The sequence below is a fragment of the Vigna angularis genome, chromosome 4, assembly GCF_016808095.1.
Source record: "Vigna angularis cultivar LongXiaoDou No.4 chromosome 4, ASM1680809v1, whole genome shotgun sequence".
Lineage (NCBI taxonomy): Eukaryota > Viridiplantae > Streptophyta > Magnoliopsida > Fabales > Fabaceae > Vigna > Vigna angularis.
In genome coordinates, this window is record NC_068973.1 from 22,014,803 (window position 1) to 22,039,893 (window position 25,091).

At 36.4% G+C, this 25,091-nt stretch overlaps 1 protein-coding gene across 1 annotated transcript; it reads left to right on the forward strand.

Moving 5' to 3' along the window:
• The first annotated feature begins 21,585 nt into the window (after positions 1-21,585).
• LOC108331381 (protein GOLVEN 2) lies at positions 21,586-22,563 on the forward strand. Its single transcript, XM_017566028.2, has 2 exons — positions 21,586-21,741; positions 22,076-22,563. The coding sequence occupies exons 1-2, from the start codon at positions 21,666-21,668 to the stop codon at positions 22,240-22,242; spliced, it is 243 nt and encodes an 80-aa protein (XP_017421517.1). The 5' UTR covers positions 21,586-21,665; the 3' UTR covers positions 22,243-22,563.
• Positions 22,564-25,091: the final 2,528 nt, after the last annotated feature.

Below are 25,091 nucleotides of genomic sequence, written 5' to 3' on the forward strand. Positions count from 1 at the left end.
AAGAGATTCAAGAGAAGATAGTTCACCTAGACTTGAAGTGTGAAGATGAAGTATTCAAACCTAGCAAACCAGTCAAGTACAAGATTAGGTTATGGGTTGTGAACGAGATTAAAGTGAATGGAGTTATTGATATTGAAGCTCCATATTCTAGAAGAATCAAGAAGGTGGACAAGAAGTTGTTGAAGACAAGTTGGTGTGATGAAAGCTAGAGGAACACCAACATCAAGGCTTTGAACTGAACATTATCGTGACAGGCTCGTGATGTTAAACAAGCGCTTGTTGGGAGGCAACCCAATGTTTTTGAGAACTTTTATTTTGTTTGATTTGATGTGTTTGTTATTTAGTTGCATTAGGGATGTTTTTGTGGATGTATGGTGTGCATCGAGAGTTAATTATTATAAGTGTGAGATGTTAAGCTTGAGTTGGAAAGTGGAAAGCTTGAAAGAGCAAAAATTTGAAAATATTAAGGATTGAAACTAAGAGATCATATCTAAAAACACTTAGGGAAAGCAAGAAAGGAGGGGAGAGAAATTCACGCATCGTGTGTGTTGTGTTTTCTGGTGATTCTGCTGGTGTACAGGTGTCGCTGAGGGCTCCCTAATTGGCCCTCAACGTTGGAAACAAGATTTTGATGTTAATTGGTGGTTCAAATATTGAGTTGCTTATGTTTGAGGAGTTATGTTGAGAATGTGAATTATGAATTAGAGATTATAGATGACTCATGAGTGGACTGTATTGTGTTGGATTGTGGTGCATATATGGCTTCATCATCTGGAAAACGTATTAAGCACACTGTTGATAGAGTACATAAGAGAAAAGAGTAGATAAATTCGAAAAGTTCCTCTCACACAGGCATGAGAGGCACTTTCAAACGATGCAGAATAGGAGGCTTTTGATGGAAAGAAAGGTGGGACTGATACCCACCATGGCACCTGAATTTGGGAGAGAGCTGGAAAGGAGGCAGTGGGAGAATCTAGCTTCTTACCCCTCACATGCCAACATAGCAGTGGTGAAGGAGTTTTACACGAATGCTAGGACATTTGGTGGTGCTACTCATAATATGTATACAAGCTCTGTGAGGGGAAAAAGAATTCCTTCTGATGTTGACACTATAAATTCTTTCTTGGGTGTTGAATGGGAAGGAGAGCAGTGTCACTTTGCTCTAGTCATGGATGAGGACGTTAGCTATGCTCTTGTAGAGAGGACCTTGTGCATGACAGGTGGCCAGTTTTAGAGGAAAAGGAATGACTCGCCAATCCATATCAGGAGGTCCTACTTGACTCCTTTAGCAAAATATTGGATGGCATTCACTCATGCCAACATCCAGCCATGTTCTCATGTGTTAGACATCACGACACACAAAGCTATCTTCCTCTACTGTGTGCTCTGATGACAAATTTATGAACACCGAAAAACGGCGCCAAAAACTTGTTTAACCCTCGACAAATGTGACCGAATCGTATCAAGTAATAAACTCGGTTAGACCAAGTATCGTTCTCCCAAAAGACTCACGGCCTAGTTAGTTATATGATTTCTTGATTATTTAAGAGTTGTGAACAAATTGTTATAAGTTTCAGATGCAAAAGACAAAAAGTAAACATGCAAAAACTTGATGACAAATTTATGAACACCGAAAAACGGCGCCAAAAACTTGTTTAACCCTCGGCAAGTGTGACCGAATCGTATCAAGTAACAAACTCGGTAAGACCAAGATCGTTCTCCTAAAGGACTCACGACCTAGTTAGTTATATGATTTCTTGATTATTTAAGACTTGTGAACAAATTGTTATAAGTTTCAAATGCAAAAGACAAAAAGTAAACATGTATGCATGTGATGATCAATGGGAAAGAAGAACACAAACACTGAACGACTTATATGGATGAGTATGTTGTTGGGGTAACCAATTTCATCTTATCCACTCTCATATATTTTAGGAATTCATCATTCTTTTCATCAATGTCAATGCCACTCTCTAAATTACCTTAAACTCGATGTCTTGGCGAAGAAAGTTTATCCTTAATTATGAGTTCATACAATTCCTAGCATCCCTAATAATTAATTCTGAAGCATAGAAGCTTAAAGGCAACCAACCCTCATATCCCTATGTCTGGGCAATACTGCTTTTGGGAGAATTTCCCTAGTTCTAGATTTCCCCGTATGTGTCCATATCGACAAAATCAATAATCATGACATCCAATGAGTTAAACAATGCATGCTTTGAGCAAAGAGGAAAAACCTTAACTAATGATGAAAGAAAGCATGGATCATAAATATGATGTTTAAACACAAAATTCCATATATGAGAGCTTCAAAAGATTACATTGATTCCCCAACAACAAGAAGAGTTTAGTTCACCATATTCATGGTGAAACTAGATGAAATACAATGAAAGAATGGAAGAGATAGAAAAACCCTAGAAAGAGAAGAGGAGAGTCGTCACCATCTCCAATTCTACCCCGAAGGGGTGAAAAGTGTGTTTTGCGTCTTCTCTAGCCAAAGATACAAACCCTAGGAAGTCTTAAAGCTTATATACAATTCGAAATATTACAGAAAAGTAGGCCTAAGCCCAAAATACCACCGCTCAGCGGTACCAGCGCATAGTCAATTCTCCCCTCAGCTGCACTTTCACCCCTCAGCGGAGCCAACGAGTGTTCTTGAGTGCCGCTCAGCGGTAAACTGGCGCTGAGCGGTACTTGCGGCTTCTCTTCTTTTGCACTTTTTGAGTTCTTTTCTGATTCCATCTCTATCCTTCTTCACTTCTTTCATCAAATTCACCTTAAAACCTGCACAAAACACTGAAATCAAGCATAAACCTATCCAACTCTCTTATTTCTGAAAATATGAACAAAAACATAATTCTAAGCTAGTTTCTAAGTGTTAAAGGTTGCTTTTAGTATCAATTTGAAGCATGAAAATAACAGTTTTTCAACTGTTATCATGGTCTGAGGTCTTAATATTAATGTGGGACAAGTGATAGCAAATGAAATTAAGCAATGTGCTCATGCCGTCAGCAACAAGTCACCTCTGGGGCATCCCTCTCTCCTTACTCAATTGTGTGAGTTAGCTGGGGTGAATACTTCCACTCCTCCACTTGAGCGGCCCAAGAAGGAGATAGATGCCTCCTATTACACCCAGTACTACATGCTGGATGAGGCAGGAATTCCTATGCCAGCACCACATCCTGCAAGGTCTCATAGGAGCAAGCCCAAGATGCTGCACCCTTCCAGATGAGAGATATGTATATGTCTCTAATGGAATCTAGGATGGAGGCACTATATAGAGGGGAACGAGCTTTGCTGATGAACCTAACTTTCGCCTTTCCTTAGAGACAGTTCATGTCTCAATAAGAATTCTAGGCTTATGTTGCATGCCCAGCAGATCCAACTCAGGCTAGTGGAGGAGCTAGAGCATCTGGAGCCACAACTATGGACGAGGATGCTGATAGAGAACAAGAGCAGGAAGAGGAAGATGAAGAAGAAGGAGAGGATGACGACGATGATGATGATGAGTCTGATGACAACGGGGGTTGATCTGCTAGAGAGCATCTACTGATGGATGTTGGATTTGATGAGGAGCATTTACTGATGGATGCTAGATATGGGGAGTAGCATCTACTGATGGATGCTATTCTAACTGGATTTTTCTTTATTTTTATTATTAGGCATTTGAGAATATTGAATTTGGTTAATATGTACTTGGCCTAATGAGATATGTTCTGATGGTTTAGCTAATATGTGTGTGATGAGTAATCACTATCTTGTGCTGCTTTATTGTGTGATTGATGTTGAGATGATGCCTGGTCTAGTCTTATATACAGGTGGTTGCTCATAACTTGCTTGTGGGTATGTTGAGTGGTGGTTAAATGAAGGGCAAAGGTAATTCATATGATATTGTGATAATAGAGTGTAAGAGCGTCAGCTCACTATACACTTTTGAGTGCGTGAGTAAAACACTATCTTTGGAGAGGAATATTTCCATGCATCATAGGATAACATTCTTGCTTGGTTGTTGATCATTCATGAGTTTGCATCTGTATATCTTGACCAATGCATCAATATATCTTGACTAGGATTTGTATGATAAGTAGATTTGAGTGATTACTTGTCTTGGAAGAAAGTGTTTTGTGATATGTTGAACCATTGAAGTATTGTTTAGGCTGAGTCATATTTTGTTTTGCTTGAGTGGGCGCCTTAAGTGGGGCGCTGAGCGGTGTCAACGTTGGCCCATGATCTAATTCAGCTCTATTTAAGGATTTGCTCGACCTAGAGAGAGTATCTTTTGATAGAATTGACATAAATTCAGATTTTCTACAACTCTCTTGAGGCAGAAGTGGATGCGGAAGCTCTCCTTCTCAGTTTTTAGGGTTTATCTTTCATTCTCATTCAATTGTTCATCTAGTTCCTCCATGACAAGGGGGAACTAAATTCAATTTGTTGTTGGGGGATGATGTAACCGTGTGAACTCTCATGTATTTGAATTGGTTTTAATTATATATGCTTCTTTCATCAATTGTTAGGGATTTTCTCCTTTGCTCTATGCTTGTTATGTTTTGATCATTCATGGCATGATTTTATGGTCTTCTTTGTTATTGGGAAATACCTAGAAACCACGATTTGGAGAATTTCTCCCAAGAGCAATATTGCCTAGGGATAGGGATAGAAGGATTGGTCGTCTTAAGCTTCTAATCATAATGCAAAATTAATTATTAGGGATGCAAGGGATTATGGTCTAGTAATTAAGGATAGGCTTTCTTTGCCGAGGGATCAGGTTTTAAGTACTTTAGAAAGTAACGTTAACAATTGAATGAAGAAGACGAATTCGTATATGCATGAGAGTAAATTAGGTGAAATCTAAACCCCAACAATATACTCATCTCATAATTTCAATATCATTCTTTCACCTTTGTGTTTTTCTTCAATTGATCAAAAGTGCATTCATATTTATTTTCTTGTTTTTGCATTCAAATTCCTCAATTGGTTTTAAAAAGTCTTAATTAGTTGAGTAATCACACGACTATTTAGTGTCGTGAGTCTCTTGGGAACCGATACTTGGTCTTACCATTTATTATTACTTGATACGATTCGGTATACTTGCCAACATCTTAACAATGAGGTGTCTCTTTCACTCTACCATCACAATGTCAAACAAATCAACTTTGCCTTTCATTTAACAACATTAAACACATTCACAAGCAAGTTATCAGCACAAGGACTTTTTAAGGCTTGAGAAACCACTTCTCAACTTAATCCCAACTTTTATTCTCGGAGCTCATCCTTCTCTTCTTCTTTCTTTCTGCTCTTTCTTTTCTCTTGCTTTTCTCAATGCTCTTTTTCTTTTTCTTTAAACTTTTTCCAATGTGATTCTAACATTTTCGTATTCTTTTGCAGAAAAGTGTAAAGTTTACAAAAAGAAAAAGGATCCAAGAAACTAGTTTGATGGTAGTGATCAACTTTTGTGATTTCTTGAAGAGCAAGGTTGCTGAGTTTCAAAGTTTGATCTATCTGTACATTTGGGGGTCTACTAAAAGATCAAGTTCTACAATCTGCTGAAGATTGGGTTGAGTTCCCTGTTGTGATTACAAGAAGAAGGACGTGCTACGTTCTTGACTTTGAGGGTGCCTCAAAGGGGTTGGACTGCAGGAGAGGGGATTATGTACTGCCTATATTTTGATTAGAGGGATAGAGAGGTGATTTATATTTTTGACGTGAGGTCTCTATAAAAACCTTGTTGTCCGCTACATTGAAAATCTTTTAACTTGCGTTTCAAGAAAACTATAAAGACATCTCTTTTGGTGAGAAAGATTTTGAAAGTTTTAAATTTTATACTTCACCAATTCACCCCCTCCCCCATCCTTGGTGTGAGAAATTGAGTCATTATATTTTAACAATTGGCACTAGAGCTGGTTTTCATAAAAGATTTGAAAAACTAGTCGATTACTATTTTCGTTAAATCGACTGATCTTGGAAAATGGCTTTCAATTCTCAGACCTTTGGTGAAGGTGCTTCGACAAATAGACCACCACTATTTGCTGCAGAAAATTATGCTTTTTGGAAAATAAGGATGCAAATCTTTCTTGAATTGGTGGATAAAGGAGTTTGGGATGCAACTATAAACAATCCATATGAGCCCACTCATGTTTTAAATGGAAAAGTTGTTTTGAAAAACTTTTCAGAGTGGACTCAAGATGTTAAGGCTAGAAATGTTAAGGCTAGAAATGTTATTGCTTATGCACTAACCATGGATGAATTTTTCAGGATTTCCCAATGTAAAACTGCTAAGGAAATGTGGGAGGATCTTGAAGTCACACAAGAAGGAACAGATGAAGTGAAAAGGGCCAGAAAGAATTCTCTCATACAAGAGTATGAGCTGTTCAAAATGAAAGCGGGAGAGACTTTCTATGAAGTATGGAAATGATTCACACACATAGTCAATCACCTCATGGCTCTCGGGAAAGTGTTTGATAAAGAAGAAATCAACATAAAGATCCTAAAAAGCCTCAACAAAAGCTGGCAGCCGAAAGTCACTACAATATTTGAATCAAGAGACTTGACCAGCATGGACATGGCCACCTTATTTGGAAAACTTAAAGAACATGACTTGGAGCTTGGAAGGCTAGAGAAGGAAGAATAACTTGAAGAAAAGAAATCAATTGCTCTAAAGGCTAGAAGCAAGAAAGCTACAAAGAATCTTGAACCTGAAGCTGAATCAAATGCAGAAGTACCAAAAAAGGAAATCATGAATATGATGGTCATAAATTTTAACAGATTCATGAAGAATAAAAATTTTGCAACTAACAATGCAGGCTTTTCAAGAAGAGGAAAGAAGACCTCAAGAAGCAACGTTGTCCAATGTTATGAATGTGGAAAGGATGGTCATATCAAATCTGACTTTCCAAACTTGAAGAACAAGGAGAAAGAATTCACCAAGTATCCTCAGGACAAGAACAGGAAGCAAAGGAAAGCATATAGTGCTTGGGAAAATAGTGATGAAGACTCTTCAAGTGATGATGATTGTAGCGTTGAAGAGGAGTCAAATTTATGTTTCATGGCAGGCTCTACACACTCTAATAATGATAGTGATAGTGAATTTGAGAATGAACCAATAGAGGTCAAGTATTACATGCTGTTGGATGCATTTCAGGAGATACATGCAGAAACCATGCGACTCCAGTATAAGGTGAATTGATTATTCTCTAAGAGAAGAAACTATGAATACAAAATTTATAATGTAGTAGAGGATAATGAAAAGCTTGAAAAAGATCTTGAAAATGCTTTGAAATCTGCAAAGACAGTCAAGACCGAGATACAAATTGTTGAGAAAGAATGTGATAATTGTCCAGTACACCTTGAGAAAATTGATTACTTAACCAGCAGGTTGGCTAAATTTACACAAGGCAAAGAAAATCTTGATGTTGTGCTAAGATCATCTGGAAGAGCTATCTATAGACAAGGTATCGGTTATAAGGCTAAAAGTAATAGGATAAACTCAAAGAAATTTATTGATCTGAGTAAACCTACTATTAATGCATGTTTTTACTGCAACACATTTGGTCACAATGTTAGAAATTGTTATTTCAAAAATGTTGGTGTTCCAAAGGGAGAATACAAATGGGTTCCCAAGGAACAGCCTCCTGCTACTAATAACACAAGACTCAAGTTCAAATGAGTATCAACGTCAAAACCTTTTAATTGTTGTGCAGGAAAGGAGTAGTAGCTGCTGAAGCAATATTCATTTCAAGGATGAACTACCATGATGAAATCAAAAATTCTTGAGTAACTAATTGTGGTAACTGTAACAAAACTCTTTCATCCATCATAAGCATTTGTATGATTGACTGTTATATGCATGTTTGCTGTGTACTGTTTGATTAATTATTTTCTGTGAAAATATAGTTGTGCGAATATTAATTGATTATGTTATGAACTGAGTCGATTATAATCTGTGAATGTGTTTCTTTGTTTTTGAAATCACTTTGTTAAACATGAAGTCAACTTTGTTTTTAATGAAACTGATTAATAATCTCCGTTTTGAGCTTTCTTATGATTTGAAATTTGATAAATTCGATTAAATTTGGGTTTTTGTGCGAAAATGGACTATGCACTAAGAATAAATGCATGTGGTGACACCTTTGTAGATGATTCTGAGAGTGAGAAGAATAATGCAAATGAGAAGGTTGTGGAGTCATCTGAAACAGAATAAGGGTCCTGTGATTACAGCTTTTAGTTTGTTTTGGTTGTAGTGATTTATTTTCTGTGTTGATTGTATTGTCTTGTTTTGTTTTGTGATAGATGGCTTTATATGCCATTTTTGTTTTGGCTTTATTTGATTGTACTTAAAGTTTGATATTAATGAAATAAGTGTTAATCAAATTTGTGATTCAAAGAGTATATCAGTGAATTGAACAAAACTGATTGCATTAAATCCATTACATTGTGCTTGTATGCGAATGAATTATTGATTACTATTAGTTTCATACATTTGCATACTCACACTAATTATTGTATAACTGTTGATGAATCGGCAAGTGTACCGAATCTCACAAGTAATATAAAATGGTAAGACCAAGTATCGTATCCCAAAGGACTCTCGACACTAAATAGTCGTGCGATAACTTGATTAATTAAGACTTAAAGAAAATGAGATCATTGGTTTCAGATGCAAAGACAAAAATTTAAATATGAATGCACTTTGATCAATAGCAAAATAACATAGTGATGAACGAATGTTGTTTATAATATGGGATGAGTATGTTATTGGGGTTAGATTTCACCAAGTTCCCTCTCATGTATGTAAGAATTCTTCTTTATGCATTAATGTTAACGTCACTCACTAAATCACTTAACCCCGATCCCTCGGCGAAATAAGCCTGTCCTTAATCACTAGTTCATGCAATTCCTAGCATTCCTAGTAATTAAATGTGAAGATCATGAGCTTTAAGACGACCAAGACTCATACCCTCATCCTTGAGAAATATTACTCTTGGGAGTAATTCAACAAGAACCTGAATTGTAAGGAACCTCCCGACACTCATGCAATTCATACATCATGCTATGAATGAGTTAAACAAAGCATGTAATAAGCACAGATGAATTACTCTAACAATTAATGAAAAAGAATATGTTATTAAGAATCAATTCAAATACATGAGAGTTCACAAGGTTACCTCATCCCTCAACAACAAATAGAGTTTAGTTCACCATAAACATGGTGAAACTAGATGAACAATGGAGAAGAATGAGATAGAAAAACCCAAAAAGTAGAAAATGGAACCTGTTAACACTCGGCAAGTGTACCGAATCGTATCCAGTAATAATAAAATGGTAAGACCAAGTATCGTTTCCCAAAGGACTCACGGCCTAAACATTTATGTGATTTGTTGATTAAATTAGACTTGTAAATGAAATCTTTTAGGTTTCGATGCAAATACTGAAAAGTAAATATGAATGCATGTGTTGATCAATTGGATTGAAAGATGCAAAAGTAATTGATGTAAAATATGAATGGTTATGTTGTTGGGGTTTCCGACTCATCCTATCCACTCTCATGTATTCAAGAATTCATCTTTCTTCATTAATGTTAATGTCACTTTCTAATTTACCTTAAACTTGATGTCGCGGTGAAGAAAGCCTACTCCTAATCACTAGTTAATTACAATGTCTTGTCTCCCTAGATATTATTCATGCATTACATTCACACAGAAGCTTAAAGGCAACCAACCCTCCTATCCCTATGTCTACGTAATATTGCTCTTGGGAGAATTTCCTTAGTTCTAGATGTACTTATATGTGTCCATACAAATAACATTAATCATCATGCAATTGAATTAGTTAAACAAAGCATGCATAGAGTATAGAAGAAAAACCCTAACAATTAATGAAAGAAAGCATATAAATTAAAGAATCAATTCAATACATGAGAGTCTTAAAGCATTACATCGGTTCCCCAACAACAATGAAAGTTTAGTTCACCATAGACATGGTGAAACTAGATGAAAAACAATGAAAGAATGAAAGATAGAACCCTAGAAGTTGAAGAGTAGAGATTGAGCATCCAAAATCCTCCTCTAAGGGGTGAAGAAAGTGTGATTTCGCCTCTTTATGTCCAAAGATACTAACCCTAATTCGGCTAAAACCTTATATAGTTTCCTAAAAATTAGAGAAAATAGGCCCAAGCCCAAATTAATGGCGCTCAACGGTAAATGCGAGTCTTTAGAATTGATGCTTAGCTGCAGTTTTGGCCCTCAGCGGTGACTGCGAGACTTCATAATTCCACTCAGCGGTAGAATTGCGCTCAGCGGTGACTACGGCTCTTCTTTTAAGCACTTTCACTTCCTTTCTTGAGTCCAGCTCCTTACTACTTCAACTTCTTTCATCTAATTCATCTCAATTCCTGTAGAAATAAGGAAAACCAAGCATAAAACCCATCCAACTCTCTTATTTCCAAAACATAAGCAAAAACATGATTCCAAGCCAGTTTCTAAGTCATAAAGGTTGTTTTTGATGTCAAAATTAAGTATAAAAATAACAATTTTTCAACTATTATCACCTCCCGCATCTAAATCCGCCTTCAGAGAGTGAAAGAGTGTGTTGTTGTGCTCCTCCACCCAAAGATACAAAACCTAGGACGTCTGGGTCCTTTAAATAGAGCAAAAACAGAATAGAAACAAAGCCCAAGCCCGTGTCGCTACTGCTCAAGCGCCCCACTTAGGGCGCCCAAGCGGTGAGCGGTGCTTCCCTACGCTCAAGCCTTAGAAAGGACGCCCAAGCTTCATGCTTATAGCGCTCAAGTGCCCCGAAAGGGGCGCCCGGGCGGTGAGCAGAGCTTCCTGCGCTTAAGCCTCCAAACGGGGCGCCTAAGCTTCGAGCATTCCTCCCTTCTGGTGCTTTTCCAAGCCTTTTCGAGCTCCATCCCCTTGACACTTCATCTCTGCTTTCCATATTATCTCATTTCTTGCCAAAACAAGGGGAATTAGTCATAAAACCATTAAATTCAACCTCAACTCTCTTATTCACACAACTTAATAGAAAAACATGATTCCAAGCACGTTTCTAAGTAGAAAAGGGTGTATTTAGTATCAAAATTACATCACATATAACAGTATTTTCAATTGTTATCACAACCCCAAACCTATAACTTTGCTTGTCCCCAAGCAAAACAGAATGTAACTCAACTTTTCAAAACAATCACTACAATGACTCAACATTTTACAAAAACTTTCTCCTTCAGGAAAAGAGATCACTTTTATCAACTCAGCATACAAATGTCAGTCAAGATGTACAGATGCCTTAATTCCATCAATATTAATGTGATGCTCATATACTTCAACATATGCTATCCTTAAGAATGATCAATCAACCAAGCAAAGATGCAATCAGAAATTCAAAGAACTACTCCTCACCAAGGAATGTGTGTCACTCAAGCCCTCAAAAGTGTATCACTCAAGCACTCAAAAGTGTATCACTCACTAAGAGGTGTATAGTGAGGTGTTGATGTCTTTTTCACTCTACTATCACAATGTAACACAAATTAACTACGCTTTTCATTTAACCATAATCAAACATACTCACAAAAAGTTCTCATCGCAAGGGCTTTTCATGGCTTCTAACTTGGCTGGGCTAAGAAGGAAATTGGTTTTTCTGGTCAGCAAAATCCTTGAGTTAAGAGAAACATTTATGATTTCATCATTCAAGCGCAAAATCCCAGCTTTCCCTTGCATTGAGTTTTTCTTTTCTTTTCTTTTCTTTTCATCATTCTTTTTCTTTTGTTTTTGCTTTTCATGTATTCACTGCTTAGCTCAATGCTTTTTCTTTTCCTTTCTCAATCTTTCCAGCAACCCCAAACTTGAACCTTTATCAATACCTCACAAATGTTCTCAACTTAACTTAAGGTAAAGATTTTCATAAAGGGTTTTCAACACATGCACAAGGCTCAAGGTTCAAAGGTTAAAACAAATTGTTTTCTTTTCAATGGACAAAAATCATGTGAAGGCTAAAAGAGTAGGGGATAACAAAAGATGGCCTTGATCATATGAAACCTGCAAGCAAGTAGTTCAATCACATAAAATTTAGGCAAAATCAATCATGCTTCCAAAGCAATAGCAATTATTCAATAAATCTCTGAAGCCTAAAACTCACACAAGTAAACTCTCAAGTCCCAGAATTTAGAAAAACACACTACTCAGTATCTCAATCAAATTTTACCTCAAGCACCTATTTCATACATTGTGAGCCATCACATGTATATTAGCACATCATACATCATCTCAACGTCAATCAATACATTAGAGCATCATAAAGCAATACTTATCATAAAACACAAGAGAGTTGAATCAAAGTAGTGTTATTTATCCAAGCAGAGTACAATCAACAAAACAATTGATCAAAAGGAAAACAATGAAAACAGAAACAGAATAAAGTTTAACAATCAAAGCAATAAAAACAGTAAAATAACAAAACTCCCGTTCTATAACAAAGGTGGCATCCATTAGTAGATGCCAAGTACAACTCATCACTCATCATCATTAGAGTCCTCATCCTCCTCAGCTTCCTCATCCTCAGCATTCTCATCCATGGCTGAAGCTTCAGCTGCTTCAACTCTACCACCCTCCTATGCTGGGTCAGCAGGCCATGCCACTCGGGCTGCAAAGTCCTCCTAAGATATGAATTGTCGCTTAGGAAAGGCGGACGTTAGTGTCCTCAATAGCTCCTGCTCACCCCTTGTATACGGCAACCAATCTAGCATCTAGTAGAGAAAAGTACATGTCCCGCATCTGAAAAGGAGCGGCCTCATGAACTGGCTCCTGGGCTTGTGGTGGTACTCTCTTGTGTGCCCTGGGCTGCTATGGTGGTGGCGTTGGTTGGCCTGGCTCATCCACTGCACAATAGTGTGTAAAGTAAGTTGCATCCAACTCCTTTCTTGGACGCTCCAGTGGTGGTCTACAAACATCAATACATGTAGTCTCACAAAGATGGGTGATCAAGGAGGGATGTCCCAAGGGTAGTCCCCAGCAGTCTCACAACTTTGGATCTCATCAGCTATAACCTACCCAATGTTGATGTTGAGACCCCTTAGAACACAGTAAAGAAAGACGGCCCTCTGGATGGTGATGTCTGACACATGGGAGCATGGCTGGATGTTGGAGCATGGCTGGATGTTGGCATGAGTGAAAGCCATCCAATACTTTGCTAGAGGCGTCAGATGGGGTCTTATGATGTGGATAGGTGCCCAGTCCTGTTTCTTTGAAAGTGCTCTCTAGGCACACATAAAGTCTGCTCCACATCATCATAGTCCACTCCTTCCATCATGGACAAAGCATACTGGCATTGCTCCTCCTAGTCTATACCTAGAAAAGTGTTAATGGTGTCAACATCAAAAGCAACTTTCTTACCCCTTACGTAGCTAAAGTACGTCTCTTGCTCTCCCCCTAATGCTTTTGCATTTGTATAGAATTCCTTGACAATGGCAATGTTGGCGGGAGTGGGGTAGATTGCCAAATGGCCTCAGTCTCTATTGTTCAGCTCCCTTTCAAATTGAGGAGCCAAGGAGAGTATGTTGGCCACCTTCCGCTCCATCAGCAGTTTCCTTCCCTCCATAGTTTCTCATGAGCTGCAGTTCTGAACTTAATAGAGTAAAATTACTCCTTCTCCTTCCTCTTGGTTCCTTTGTCTTTGGTACCAAGAGTTTTGTTCCTTTTTCCTAATGATGAAGCCATTCTTGCACATAGAGATTCAAAATACAAACACAGAAATCATCAAGGATTAGTCCCAAAAAATCAACAAAATTTTCTCACTCAAGCTGAGGGCAAAACAAAGAGCCTTCAACATCACCTGCCCAAAACAAAAAAGACCAGAAAACAAGAAAACAATTATTGTCGCGTCGCGCTTGGGCGCCCCTCAAGGGGCGCTTGAGCGGTGCGCGGTGCTGTCAAGCGTGGCTTTGTTGCAATTTTCACTTTCCAATTCCATTTTTACTCAGTCCAAACCACAATTAGCACAATTTAATCGGTCCAAACAGTGGAAATTCATGCATAGACAGTACCAATCATTAAAAAGCAAGTTTTTCCTCAACATTCATCAAAACTCAAAGTTTTAAGAGCTTAAAACACTAGATGGCATGACTTACTTGGTTGGAGACAAAGGATTAGTGGATAGTGCTCAAACAAATGGTAGAAATCTGAACTTCTAGCAGCCACACACTCTAAAACCCCAAACTTGAATGGTTGAATGGTGCAAAATGGGTGAGAACTACGGTTCTTGGTGGAGGAATGAGGGGGAAAGTGATAAGAGAACCTAGGAGGAGAGTTTAGGGAGGCTAGAGTGGAGAAAATCTGAGAAAGGGGGCTTGGGTGAAATCCTAGGGTAGAGAAAAAATGAAGTGGGACGAAATCCCGCTTGAGCCCTAACTTAAAACCCAAATCTGCAGTCGCGCCGCCCGAGCGCCCCTTAGGGGGCGCTTAAGCGGGAAGCGACACTTTTCTCCCTTAGCTTTTTTGCTTGTTTTGGGTATTCCTGGTCTTGGGTTCTCAGATTCAACTTAGAATTTTCAAGTTTCTTTTCCCTAGCTCTCACAACGACACTCAAATCAATTAATTAATCTCTCTCCACCCATCAAACTTTCAATCATTACAGACTATGCACACTAGAATCAAGCAAACAAAAAAAATAAACAGAAACAAAATTCAAATGACAAAAATTCAAACTAAAGAAACAATAAACAAAATAAATGTTTTTAAAACACTGGGTTGTCTCCTAGTAAGCGCTTCTTTAACGTCACTAGCTTGACCCAATAGGCTCATGTCACATCCTTAATCTTGGTGTCATCTTTTCCTTCTCCACACCAACTGATCTTTAGTAGCTTTCTCTATCAGTTCTGAGTTCTTTCACAATCCACAACTTTTTGTTGAATCTCACTGGGATGCCTGGTCTAAGTTCTTCATGTTTCTCCAGGGAGTCTTGATGAACACCTTTTCCTTTGTTATCTTTTTCTTCTTCCTTTACTTGTGACAGAAAAAACTTTTTACCCTATATAGACTTTTAGCTATCTATAATAGCTACTACTTTTTCTCTTTACACCTATGTGAGAATGAAACTTATTTATATAGGGTAGGATAAAAGACTTTCGATTAGCTTTTTACGCTGTCGAACTTATTCCAATTCAATAAGAGATCTCAATATTATGCCTTGAAGAGGACTCGAACCTCCACGCTCTTTAGCACGAGATTTTGCGTCTCGCGTGTCTACCATTTCACCACCAAGGCATCTTGAAAGTGAATCGTATTCCATGAATATGATATCTATTTAGTGTGATGTATGGAATATATGAAAAAGGTAGAGTGTTAGAGTCTTTAGTGGAGATGCGGGTGAAGAAAATTAAGAAGTTGCATGAGCGAGAAAATTTCTAAGCAAAAAAAATGAGAAGTATCAAGCTCAAGCTAACAAGCATCGCAAGTTTTCTGAGTTCAAAGAATGTGATCTGGTGTAGGTTCATCTTCGAAAGGAGCGTTTCCCGCGAGGAAAATTTGCTAAGCTCAAGCCTAGAGCTGATGGACCATTCAAAGTTCTCTATTTTTTTCTCTTTCTCCCTCTCATCTTTCACACTCACAATAGCCTTGCATGCTTCCTTGGGGTTAACTTCAGTATTAGCCCCGAAACTTTTGATAGGTATCTCTTCCAACTTCTTGGCTATTTGACCAACCTGCATCTATAGATTCCTTATAGCAGCTTCAGTGCTTTTTTGATTGGAGAGAGTTTCTTGCATAAACTGTTGGAGAGTCTCTTCAAGCTTCACTAGTAAAAAAAAAGGATTAGAAAGCGCAATATACGCTTCGGTTTAAGCGAAACCGAAGCATATAAACGCACGGTGGCAGATTCGTAATAATAACTTAAGTATATGCTTCGGTTGCCCTATGACCGATGCCTAAAACGTGCTACTAACTCGGTTCTACGTAAAACCGAGGCATAAACCGGTGTCCAAACCTGCTCCACTTTACAGTTGATGGGACTGATAAGAGCTATTAAATCGGTTGCTCAACAACCGATGCCTAAAAAGCACTACTAACTCGGTTTTGATGAAAACCGAGGCATGTGCTCCTTCTCCATTTCACTTCCACCGCCCAACATCTTCTTCCCTCCCTCGTGCTCTCACTTCTCCCAACATATTTCGTGCTCTCACTTCTTCTCTATCGTGCTCTCCCACTCTTCCCTCCGTTCTCTCCCATTCTACTGTAGCCTCCGCCGCTGCCTCCGCCACTGCTGCCTCTACCGCTCCAGATCGCCATCGCTAAGCCGCTCTAGATCGCCAAGCTGCTCCAGATCGCCAAGCTGCTCCAGATCGGCGAGCCCTCCGCCATTGCTGCCTCCGAAAATGAGATCCCTTCGGTTGTTCGCGAAAACCCTACCGCCAATTTGGTCTGAGTGTGTCGCCTCTGAGCCACCACCTCGTCGTGCGACGGCTGCGCAGCTTCCACCTCGTCTGAGTGTGTCGCCTCTGGAGGGAAGAGCAAGCGGTGGCCGTTAGGGTTTGATTCGCGGCGTCGTCTGAGGTTGCTGATTCGCGGCGTCGTCTGAGGTTGCTGATTCGCGACGGCCATGGAGGTTGAACAAGTTGCGATTTGGGTTTTTCTGATGTTGATGGTGGTGGTGCGAGTTAGGGTTTGATGACAGCGGAGGAGGAGGAGAAGCGGCAGAGGAAAATGCGGAGGGCGCGACGGCTCTGCGGCGACTCTGCGGCAGGATTTTTGCTTGATCTGTGTTTTGGGCGCGGCGGGATTTTTGCTTCATCTGTGTTTTGGGTGGTCTTGTAAAACTTTAGTGTTGTTGTTTTTCTTCTATGTAATATTGAATAAATATGATATGATCTCGTGTTTGTAGAAGAAAGACCTTTTCTTAGTTCCACAAACATTGAATGGGTTTGCCTGCAAGGTGCATTATCAGTGTTCAATGCTTTCTGCTTTCAACATTGCATTATCAGATTTTGTTTGTGTTCAATGCTTGCTTTCTGCTTTCAATTTCTGCTTTCTGCGTTTTTTGCTTTCAACACACTACTTTCACTGTACTGCCTCGGTTCAGGTCCTAACCGAGGCAGGAGAATATGAGATATTGACTCGGCTGACAACCGAGGCAAAAAGAGATAGAGTTTTTACCTCGTGTGGATATGCACCGGTTACAGAACCGGTGTTTATAAGCGTAAGTAACCGAGGTCATATCTCTCTAATGTACTAGTGCTTTGTAGTTCTGTCAGCTAGAGAGGGTTGTGGTTGTCATTGTTGTTGTTGTTATTGTGGTGGTCTATTGAATTGTCCACCAGCTTCTTAATTTTTTGCTTTTTAGTCCTCAACAATTTGGTAGCTTACGCTTTTATTAGCTGTGAAGTAATAAGATTTATTATAGTTAATTAGTAAAAATATATATGCGCATGTGTTTGTACTTTTTTATAATAAAATATAATTAAATTTTATAATTTTATTATAGATATTTTTTATCTAGTAACTAATTATTTTATGATAAGTAATTATTTTTATTTTAAAACTAATAAAATTTGAAAATAAAAATGATTAAATTTAAAATAAAATATCACTTTAAAAATAAAATTAATTAAAAAACGTTATTAAAAGAGTAAAATAAAAAATCAAAATGTGAACATAAAATAAGACGAATAATTTATATAATAATATAGATGATCTAACATTGGTGGTAATAACCTAGTAACTTGTATATCGCGCCATCAAAATAAAAGTGAATAACATGTTAAGAGAAGGGAAATACAGAACACAAGATATAAAAAGTATTTTAAACTAAAAATAACTTGGAAGTCGCACATCGACTAGAGATAAGGACAATTCATAGTTTATAAGTGCAAACCTCACTCTACAAGCCGGTTTTGTGGAGTTGAATTAGGCTTAAAGTCCAATTCTAACATGGTATCAGAGTCATGGTTAGAGCCTATCTTAGCGATATTTGTTGTTTGTTGGACATATTGTTCCACACGCTATCGGACTACCCATTAAAAATGTCTAATCTCACGCTCAAGGTGTATATACCTCGGCGTGAGGGAATTGTATTGGAAGTCTCACGTCGACTAGAGATAAGGTCAATTCATATTTTATAAGTGGGTGCAAACTTCATCTTACAAACCGATTTTGTGGGGTTGAGTTAGGTTTAAAATCTATTTCTAATCAACTTTTTAAAAGATTTGGACTAAAAGATATATTAAACCATCTTTTAAGTTCCACCAAGTGATCCTGCATCGGAAAGCATTATCAACCATATCCTCTTTTTGTCATACGTTTCAAATATGTTTCTAAAATAATATCAGATTGGGTTAGGTATTGTTTTCTATTACGATCAAAACTATAGCTAGCAACCTCAATAGTAAGAACATCTACTGTTATTGTTTGTCAAATCTGCTCTAATTAATTCAATATGTATCATCTAAGTCAATAGTAAGAATATCCACATGTATCATAATATAATAATAGTAATAAAAAAAAATTATTCTCTTTTCTAGTTAATTCAATACATCTACTCTAATCATTACTCAATTATAAAAAAATATTAATATACGTTTTGTTTATAAAAAAAAATAGTTTTTATACCACAAATGTGTAGTTTAAAATTTGAATGAGCTGTTTAATAAGCCATTACGTACATATTATTTGCATTATTTATAAGAGAACATATAAAATATTGAAGAAAGGAAATACCTATAGCTAAAGCAACTTGTTGATAAAGAATTTATAATTAAAAGTAATTGAATTGTTTAGAATTAACAGGAAATATTGTAAACATTATTATATTATTTAGTTTTGGGTAATTGCTTAGGTAAAGGGTATATCTCTTTGTTTATTAATTTATCTATTCCTAATCCTTGTTTTCCATCAGTGTTTGTCTTTGATAGTTGTCATGAATATAAACTGATGTTTAATTTAGAAGCAATTAAGGGACAATAGAGCCCCACATGCCACGTGATTTTTCTGTGACCTTGTTTGAAAATGAAGGAATAGCCCCCATCAATGTCGGTTATCTTTTCTGGTTCGTTATGTTGTTTCCTTTCTTGTTTAGTCAAGAACTATGCATGATTAATGGAAATGATATATTGTAAAGGGACATAGTTAGATAAGAGAGTGCCTTCACTGGATGCAGCTCTTCCTCATTTTCTATCCTTATAATTTCTATGGGTATGCATGGATGCATATCAGCCACTCCATGCATGTGGTACTCAAAGTGCCGTGTGCTTAGTACGAACTTCTTCTGCCAAATCTGGGTAAAATGATCAAACTCAGAAATTTAATATATATACTTAATTACATACTCATAGATACCACACTAATAGTATATCCAAGTTCAATATTTATGTATAAAATATAACCATATACTTAAGGATTATATATAAGTGTGTTAGGAAGTAGCAAAGTCTGCATTCAAGAACTAACTGGCATGTGGTGCTCTGCATAATCAGCATGAAGTTGAAGGGAGATTCTGAATTTCAGCTTGCAATATCAGTGCAGCTTTTGCAGTGGAGCAAGAATCATGAGCTAGAAATGGTGGCCACATAAAATATCTGGGAGAAATTCAGTGAACTTCTGATACTGAAAATGTGAAAATCTAATCCATCCATGTAGGAGAAGAGGGAAGAAACAATTTCCCTTCCACTACATTCTTTTAAGATTTAATTTAGAATTCAAAATTAGATGACGGCCAAATAAATTCAAATCTATTTTGGGATACTTCCTACCTGATTTTACATAATACTAAAATAAGATAGGTAGGTAGATATACACGTATATCGTGTCTATATTTATTTATTTTGTATCAGTTGTATGCTTTATAGACATACCAGATGAAGAAATTTCATAAATTGCGTCACGCTGACAGTATCTATATATATGTGTAGGGAAATTAAAATTCACCGATTTTATATTCTTGAAATGATATGAAAGAAAAAGGTAATAGTTTTGATCGACATATTCGATGTTTTTGTTTATCCTTTTTCCAGGCATTGTCATTTGGAACATCGGTACATATTACATATAGACAAAACTTATCGAAAGAATTAAAATTTAGTTAGGTAATATGCTGTAAATAGTCGTCTCAAGATGTGAAAGATCCAATCTAATCTAATGGTCAGCTCCAATCTATCCTAATAAATAAACATTTCCAATATCATATATCACTAATTATATGACATAAAATCAAATATAAATATAAATATCTCATTTTATGGACTGCTTGATTTTTATATTAAATTATAGGCTTAAAATTAACTTCTTACCGTCACATCAAAGATTTCTTAACAAAATTTATCATACATTTTGTTTTAGGTTATTATCAAATTATCTATAATTATTTAGTTTTACACTTAAAATATTAAATTTATCAACATTAGAAAATGTGATAGAAATTATATATATTTACTCAAAATAAAATAAAATTATAATATAAAAATAAATACAAATTTCATGTTAATTAAATTTTAAGGTTGAATTAAATTTAAAATGAATTCTAATAGTGCAAAAGCAAGTTATAATCTGCAAAATAACTCCAATCAAAATTAGAAAAGAAAAAAAAAACAGAATACTTTCATCTCAATTCGTGTTTTCTTCACGCTTAACTAACTAATTATATTTTATTTTGCAGTAAATTTCATTATTTTGAGTGTTTTACTAAAATTGTAACCTATTAACCTCTTTTATCAATATTTTTAACCTATTATGGTTTATAATTCAATTTATGTACTATTGACTTTTAAGAACTGTAAGCAACTATAATTTAATTTATACATCGTACGTGTATATATAACTGTTTGGAAAAATCATCAACGTCTAAGTGAGTACTTTTGAAATTCCAATACATTAATAGAAAGTGAAAACTCATGGTGAATTGAATTAGATCTCGTCTAAAAAAGAAATAATCATAAGATAAATCAAAATCAGAAGTCAGTGATTTTAATGGGTTAAAGTAAAATCAAATAAATACCTCTTACAAGCAAAATTTAGAGACAAGTTATAACTTGACTCAAACCACTCGTTACAAGAACTAAGCCCTTTTTCTCTAAACCTAACCGAAGTTGATTATCTTTTCGTTGTTATAAGTACATATTTAATAAGTTCCTTGTACTTGTACATACGAATGAAGTCTCTCTTCTTTAAGTAGTTCATAAAAAAAATTGGTTTACTTATAGTCCTTAACTTTATAGAATTATTTTACTTTTATTTAGGCACCATATCTTAGGTTGCAGATCTTTGTTGATTAACAAATGGCAAAGTGCGAAGTGTTTACTAGTACAGTCAAAAAAAACGACAGCGATTATTTTTATCTATAGACAACAATTTTTGAATCGAGACATATTCAGATAAAACAAAAAATCTAATACTTTTGACCTCGGTTGGAAACCGAGGCATAAAAAGAGAGGACAGAGCAAAATAATGAGAAGTAAACGAAGGCATTCATGGTCTTAGCTTGGATACTCTTTTCCAAGCAAAAGGGTGTCGTTTTCAAGCAGGACAGAGCAGGAGACAATGATTTGAACCAAAATTGTAGCCATTGTTTTTCTTGTCCTGGAAGAGTGCAGTGCACCACATGTCTTCACATCCTATTTGAAACTACTTCTATTTTTGCCTATAAAAAGAGGCCAACAAGAAGATTTTCGTGCAAATTCAAGGTTTCTCATGGCTATGTTACCCACCAAACGCTTCCTTCTCCTTGCTCTTCTCTTGCTTTGTTTCCTTTCCATTAATGCTACAGGTGACCTTACTTTCCTGTGTTTTTACAAATTATATTTAAATATATATATTTTTGTGGTTCTAAATTTATTTTTATTTTGTTTTGAATTGTTTTTTTAAAACGTTTTTAATTTTAATCCCTAAAGAAGATGTTGTCCCATTTAACGGTAAAATTTCTACTATCATTAACACTAGATAGCCAGAACTATCTTTAAAAAAAAAGGAAAATTATAACTACATTAATTACTATCTATTGATGTAAAATCATGTTTTACTCTTTAAATCAGTTATCAATACAATTATTATGTGTATAATCTGAGTGTATAATTTAGGTGTTCTTTGATTTTTGCTTACAGCCAGAAGTTTAAGAGAGACTAAGGATGAATTAGCTCCAGTTTCTGCAGAAAAGAGCTATGAAAATCAGTTTAAGGTAAATCAAGGAGGGCAACAGGAACAAGACACTGGTGACTTGACAACAATGGACTACACTCCTGCAAAAAAGAACCCTCCAATTCATAATTAGTTCTTAGTTTCTTTTATTTTCAGTTTTGTAAGAAAGAGCGTACAATTGCTTTTCTTGGATTCTGAACTTTGATGAAACTAGCAAGTTCCCTAGTTGTTTTGATCAAGCAGTAGTAGATGCATGAAGTTAGAACTATGTAAATAGTTTTTGAGCTAAGGGGGGCATAGAGTTGATAGAATTTGCAGAGGTGAGAATCATAAAGAACACAGATGCATAATATATTCATCTTGTCTTTTCCATTCTCAAACAATCAAGTTGGTGTAAGCAATTTGAAAGAGTAACCACGATGAAGATTTAATAAACTATTGAAACTTCAATCTAGATGTTGTTTTCGTGTAGTGGTAACTAAAACCTGTGAATGATTGAAGTCAAACTCATATTGGAACTTAATATAGAAGCTGTAGAAATGCATGACGGTAAACGAAACAGTATATGCAGACACAAATGAGTGGAACAGTCATCACAGCCATTATTATTAAATTATATGCATTATATTTATAACCAAAAGCATATAGTACATCTGAAGATAAAGATATGTCAACAAATGTAATAGTATATTTGAATACTGAATTTGCATATTTGAATTTATAATTTTCATGATTTCATGATTATCAATCATTTTCTTCATTATACACTCGTAGAATGTCATGTTAAACTGGAGCCAACGAAGCGAAACGCTCGAAACAAAGAGACCACCGCCAGCCAAACTTTTTAATTTGTATGCTTAATTTTTATTAATAAGAATATAAATTAATATGTTGTGGATTTTGTGGAGATGAATACATTGGGAAAAAAATAGAACGGTAACAAATATTTATTGGTGAAAACTGAAACAAATAGCAACCTATGGAGTATGATACCAAACATAGTTTATTTCATTATTCCATCACTTATTATTATTGAATCATTCCGGACAACTGTTCCTGATGCATGTGTGTGTTGATAAGAAGGAAAAAGAATATATAATATTCAGATAAAGTAAACCTAAGTAAACAAAAAAATAATATATATATATATATATATATATATATATATATATTGTACCATACGGACCGAACAGTCCAAAGAAGGCAACACCGAAACAACCTTATCGAACAGAAGTACTAAGACCGGCCGGTAGGTTCTCTGGGTCATTAACCATGATTAAGGTAAATTGCGATTAGAGCCATTGGACTGAAATTGGGCCGTGATTAACTTTTCACTAATCTCAAGCCCATGGCGAAAACTATAATTACAAGTCAAAGGTAAGTAGTAGATAGGTTGCATTTACTATACATTTATTACTGTTCTATTGCATTGTCGAACGGTTCGTATACTGACTTTGGCATCGGAGGATCTTTGACAGGTTCCCTTTCGGACGGAAAAGCCAGACAACGGAGCTTGGAGCGTGACCGGACAATAAGAAGGCAAATTGTGAAGGAGTTTGGTGACTCAGCCCCATAACCGAAACATTTTGGCGCCCACCGTAGGGCCGAGTTATTTGAAAAGACCCAATGGTGACCACGAGAAACATGAGTATGGATGACCCAGTGGAGATGATCCGAATGTTACAATAGAAGATAGAGGAGATTGATGAAAAATTTATGAACACCGAAAAACGACGCCAAAAACTTGTTTAACCCTCGGCAAGTGTGACCGAATCGTATCAAGTAATAAACTCGGTAAGACCAAGTATCGTTCTCCCAAAGGACTCACGACCTAGTTAGTTATATGATTTGTTGATTATTTAAGACTTGTGAACAATTGATTGTAGGTTTTAAATGCAAAAGACAATAATTAAACATGTATGCATGAATTTGATCAATGGAAAAGAGGAAATCAAACACTTTAATGAATTAGATGGATGAGTATGTTGTTGGGGTAATCAATTTTATCTTATCCACTCTCATATACTTTAGGAATTCATCATTCTTTTCATCAATGTTAATGCCACTCTCTGAATCACCTTGCAAGAAGGCCTATCCTTAATTACGAGTTCATACAATTCCTAGCATCCCTAATAATTAATTCTGAAGTGCAGAAGCTTAACGGCAACCAACCCTCATATTCCTATGTCTAGGCAATATGCTATTGGGAGAAATTCCCCGGATCTAGATTTCCCCGTACGTTCCCATATCGACAAAATCAATAATCATGGCATTGAATGAGTTAAACAATGCAAGCTTTAAGCAAGGAGGAAAAACCCTAACTAATGATGAAAGAAAGCATGTATCTTAAAATAAGATGTTAAAACATAAATTCCATATATGAGAGTTTCACAAGACTACATTGATTCCCCAACAACAATACAAGGTTTAGTTCACCATATTCATGGTGAATCTAGATGAACAATAATGAAAGAATGAAAGAATGAAAGATAGAACCCTAGAAAGATGAGAAGGTAGCCTAAGCATCCAAGATATTCCTCCAAGGGGTGGAAAGGTGTATGTTTGCTTCGTCTCAGCCAAAGATACAAACCCTAGGAAGTCCTAAAGCTTATATATTATTCGCAATATTACAGAAAAGTGGGCCTAAGCCCAAAAGACCACCGCTCAGCGGTACTAGCGCAAAGTCAATTTTCCCCTCAACTGCATTTTCACCCCTCAGCGAAGCCAACGGGTGTTCCTGAGTGCTGCTCAACGGTAAACTGGCGCTGAGCGGTACTTGCGGCTTCTCCTTTTGCACTTTTTGAGTTCTTTTTTGATTCCATCTCTATCCTTCTTCACTTCTTTCACCAAATTCACCTTAAAACTTGCATAAAACACTGAAATCAAGCATAAACCTGTCCAGCTCTCTTATTTCCAAAAATATGAACAAAGCATGATTCCAAGCTAGTTTCTATGCGTTAAAGGTTGCTTTTAGTATCAATT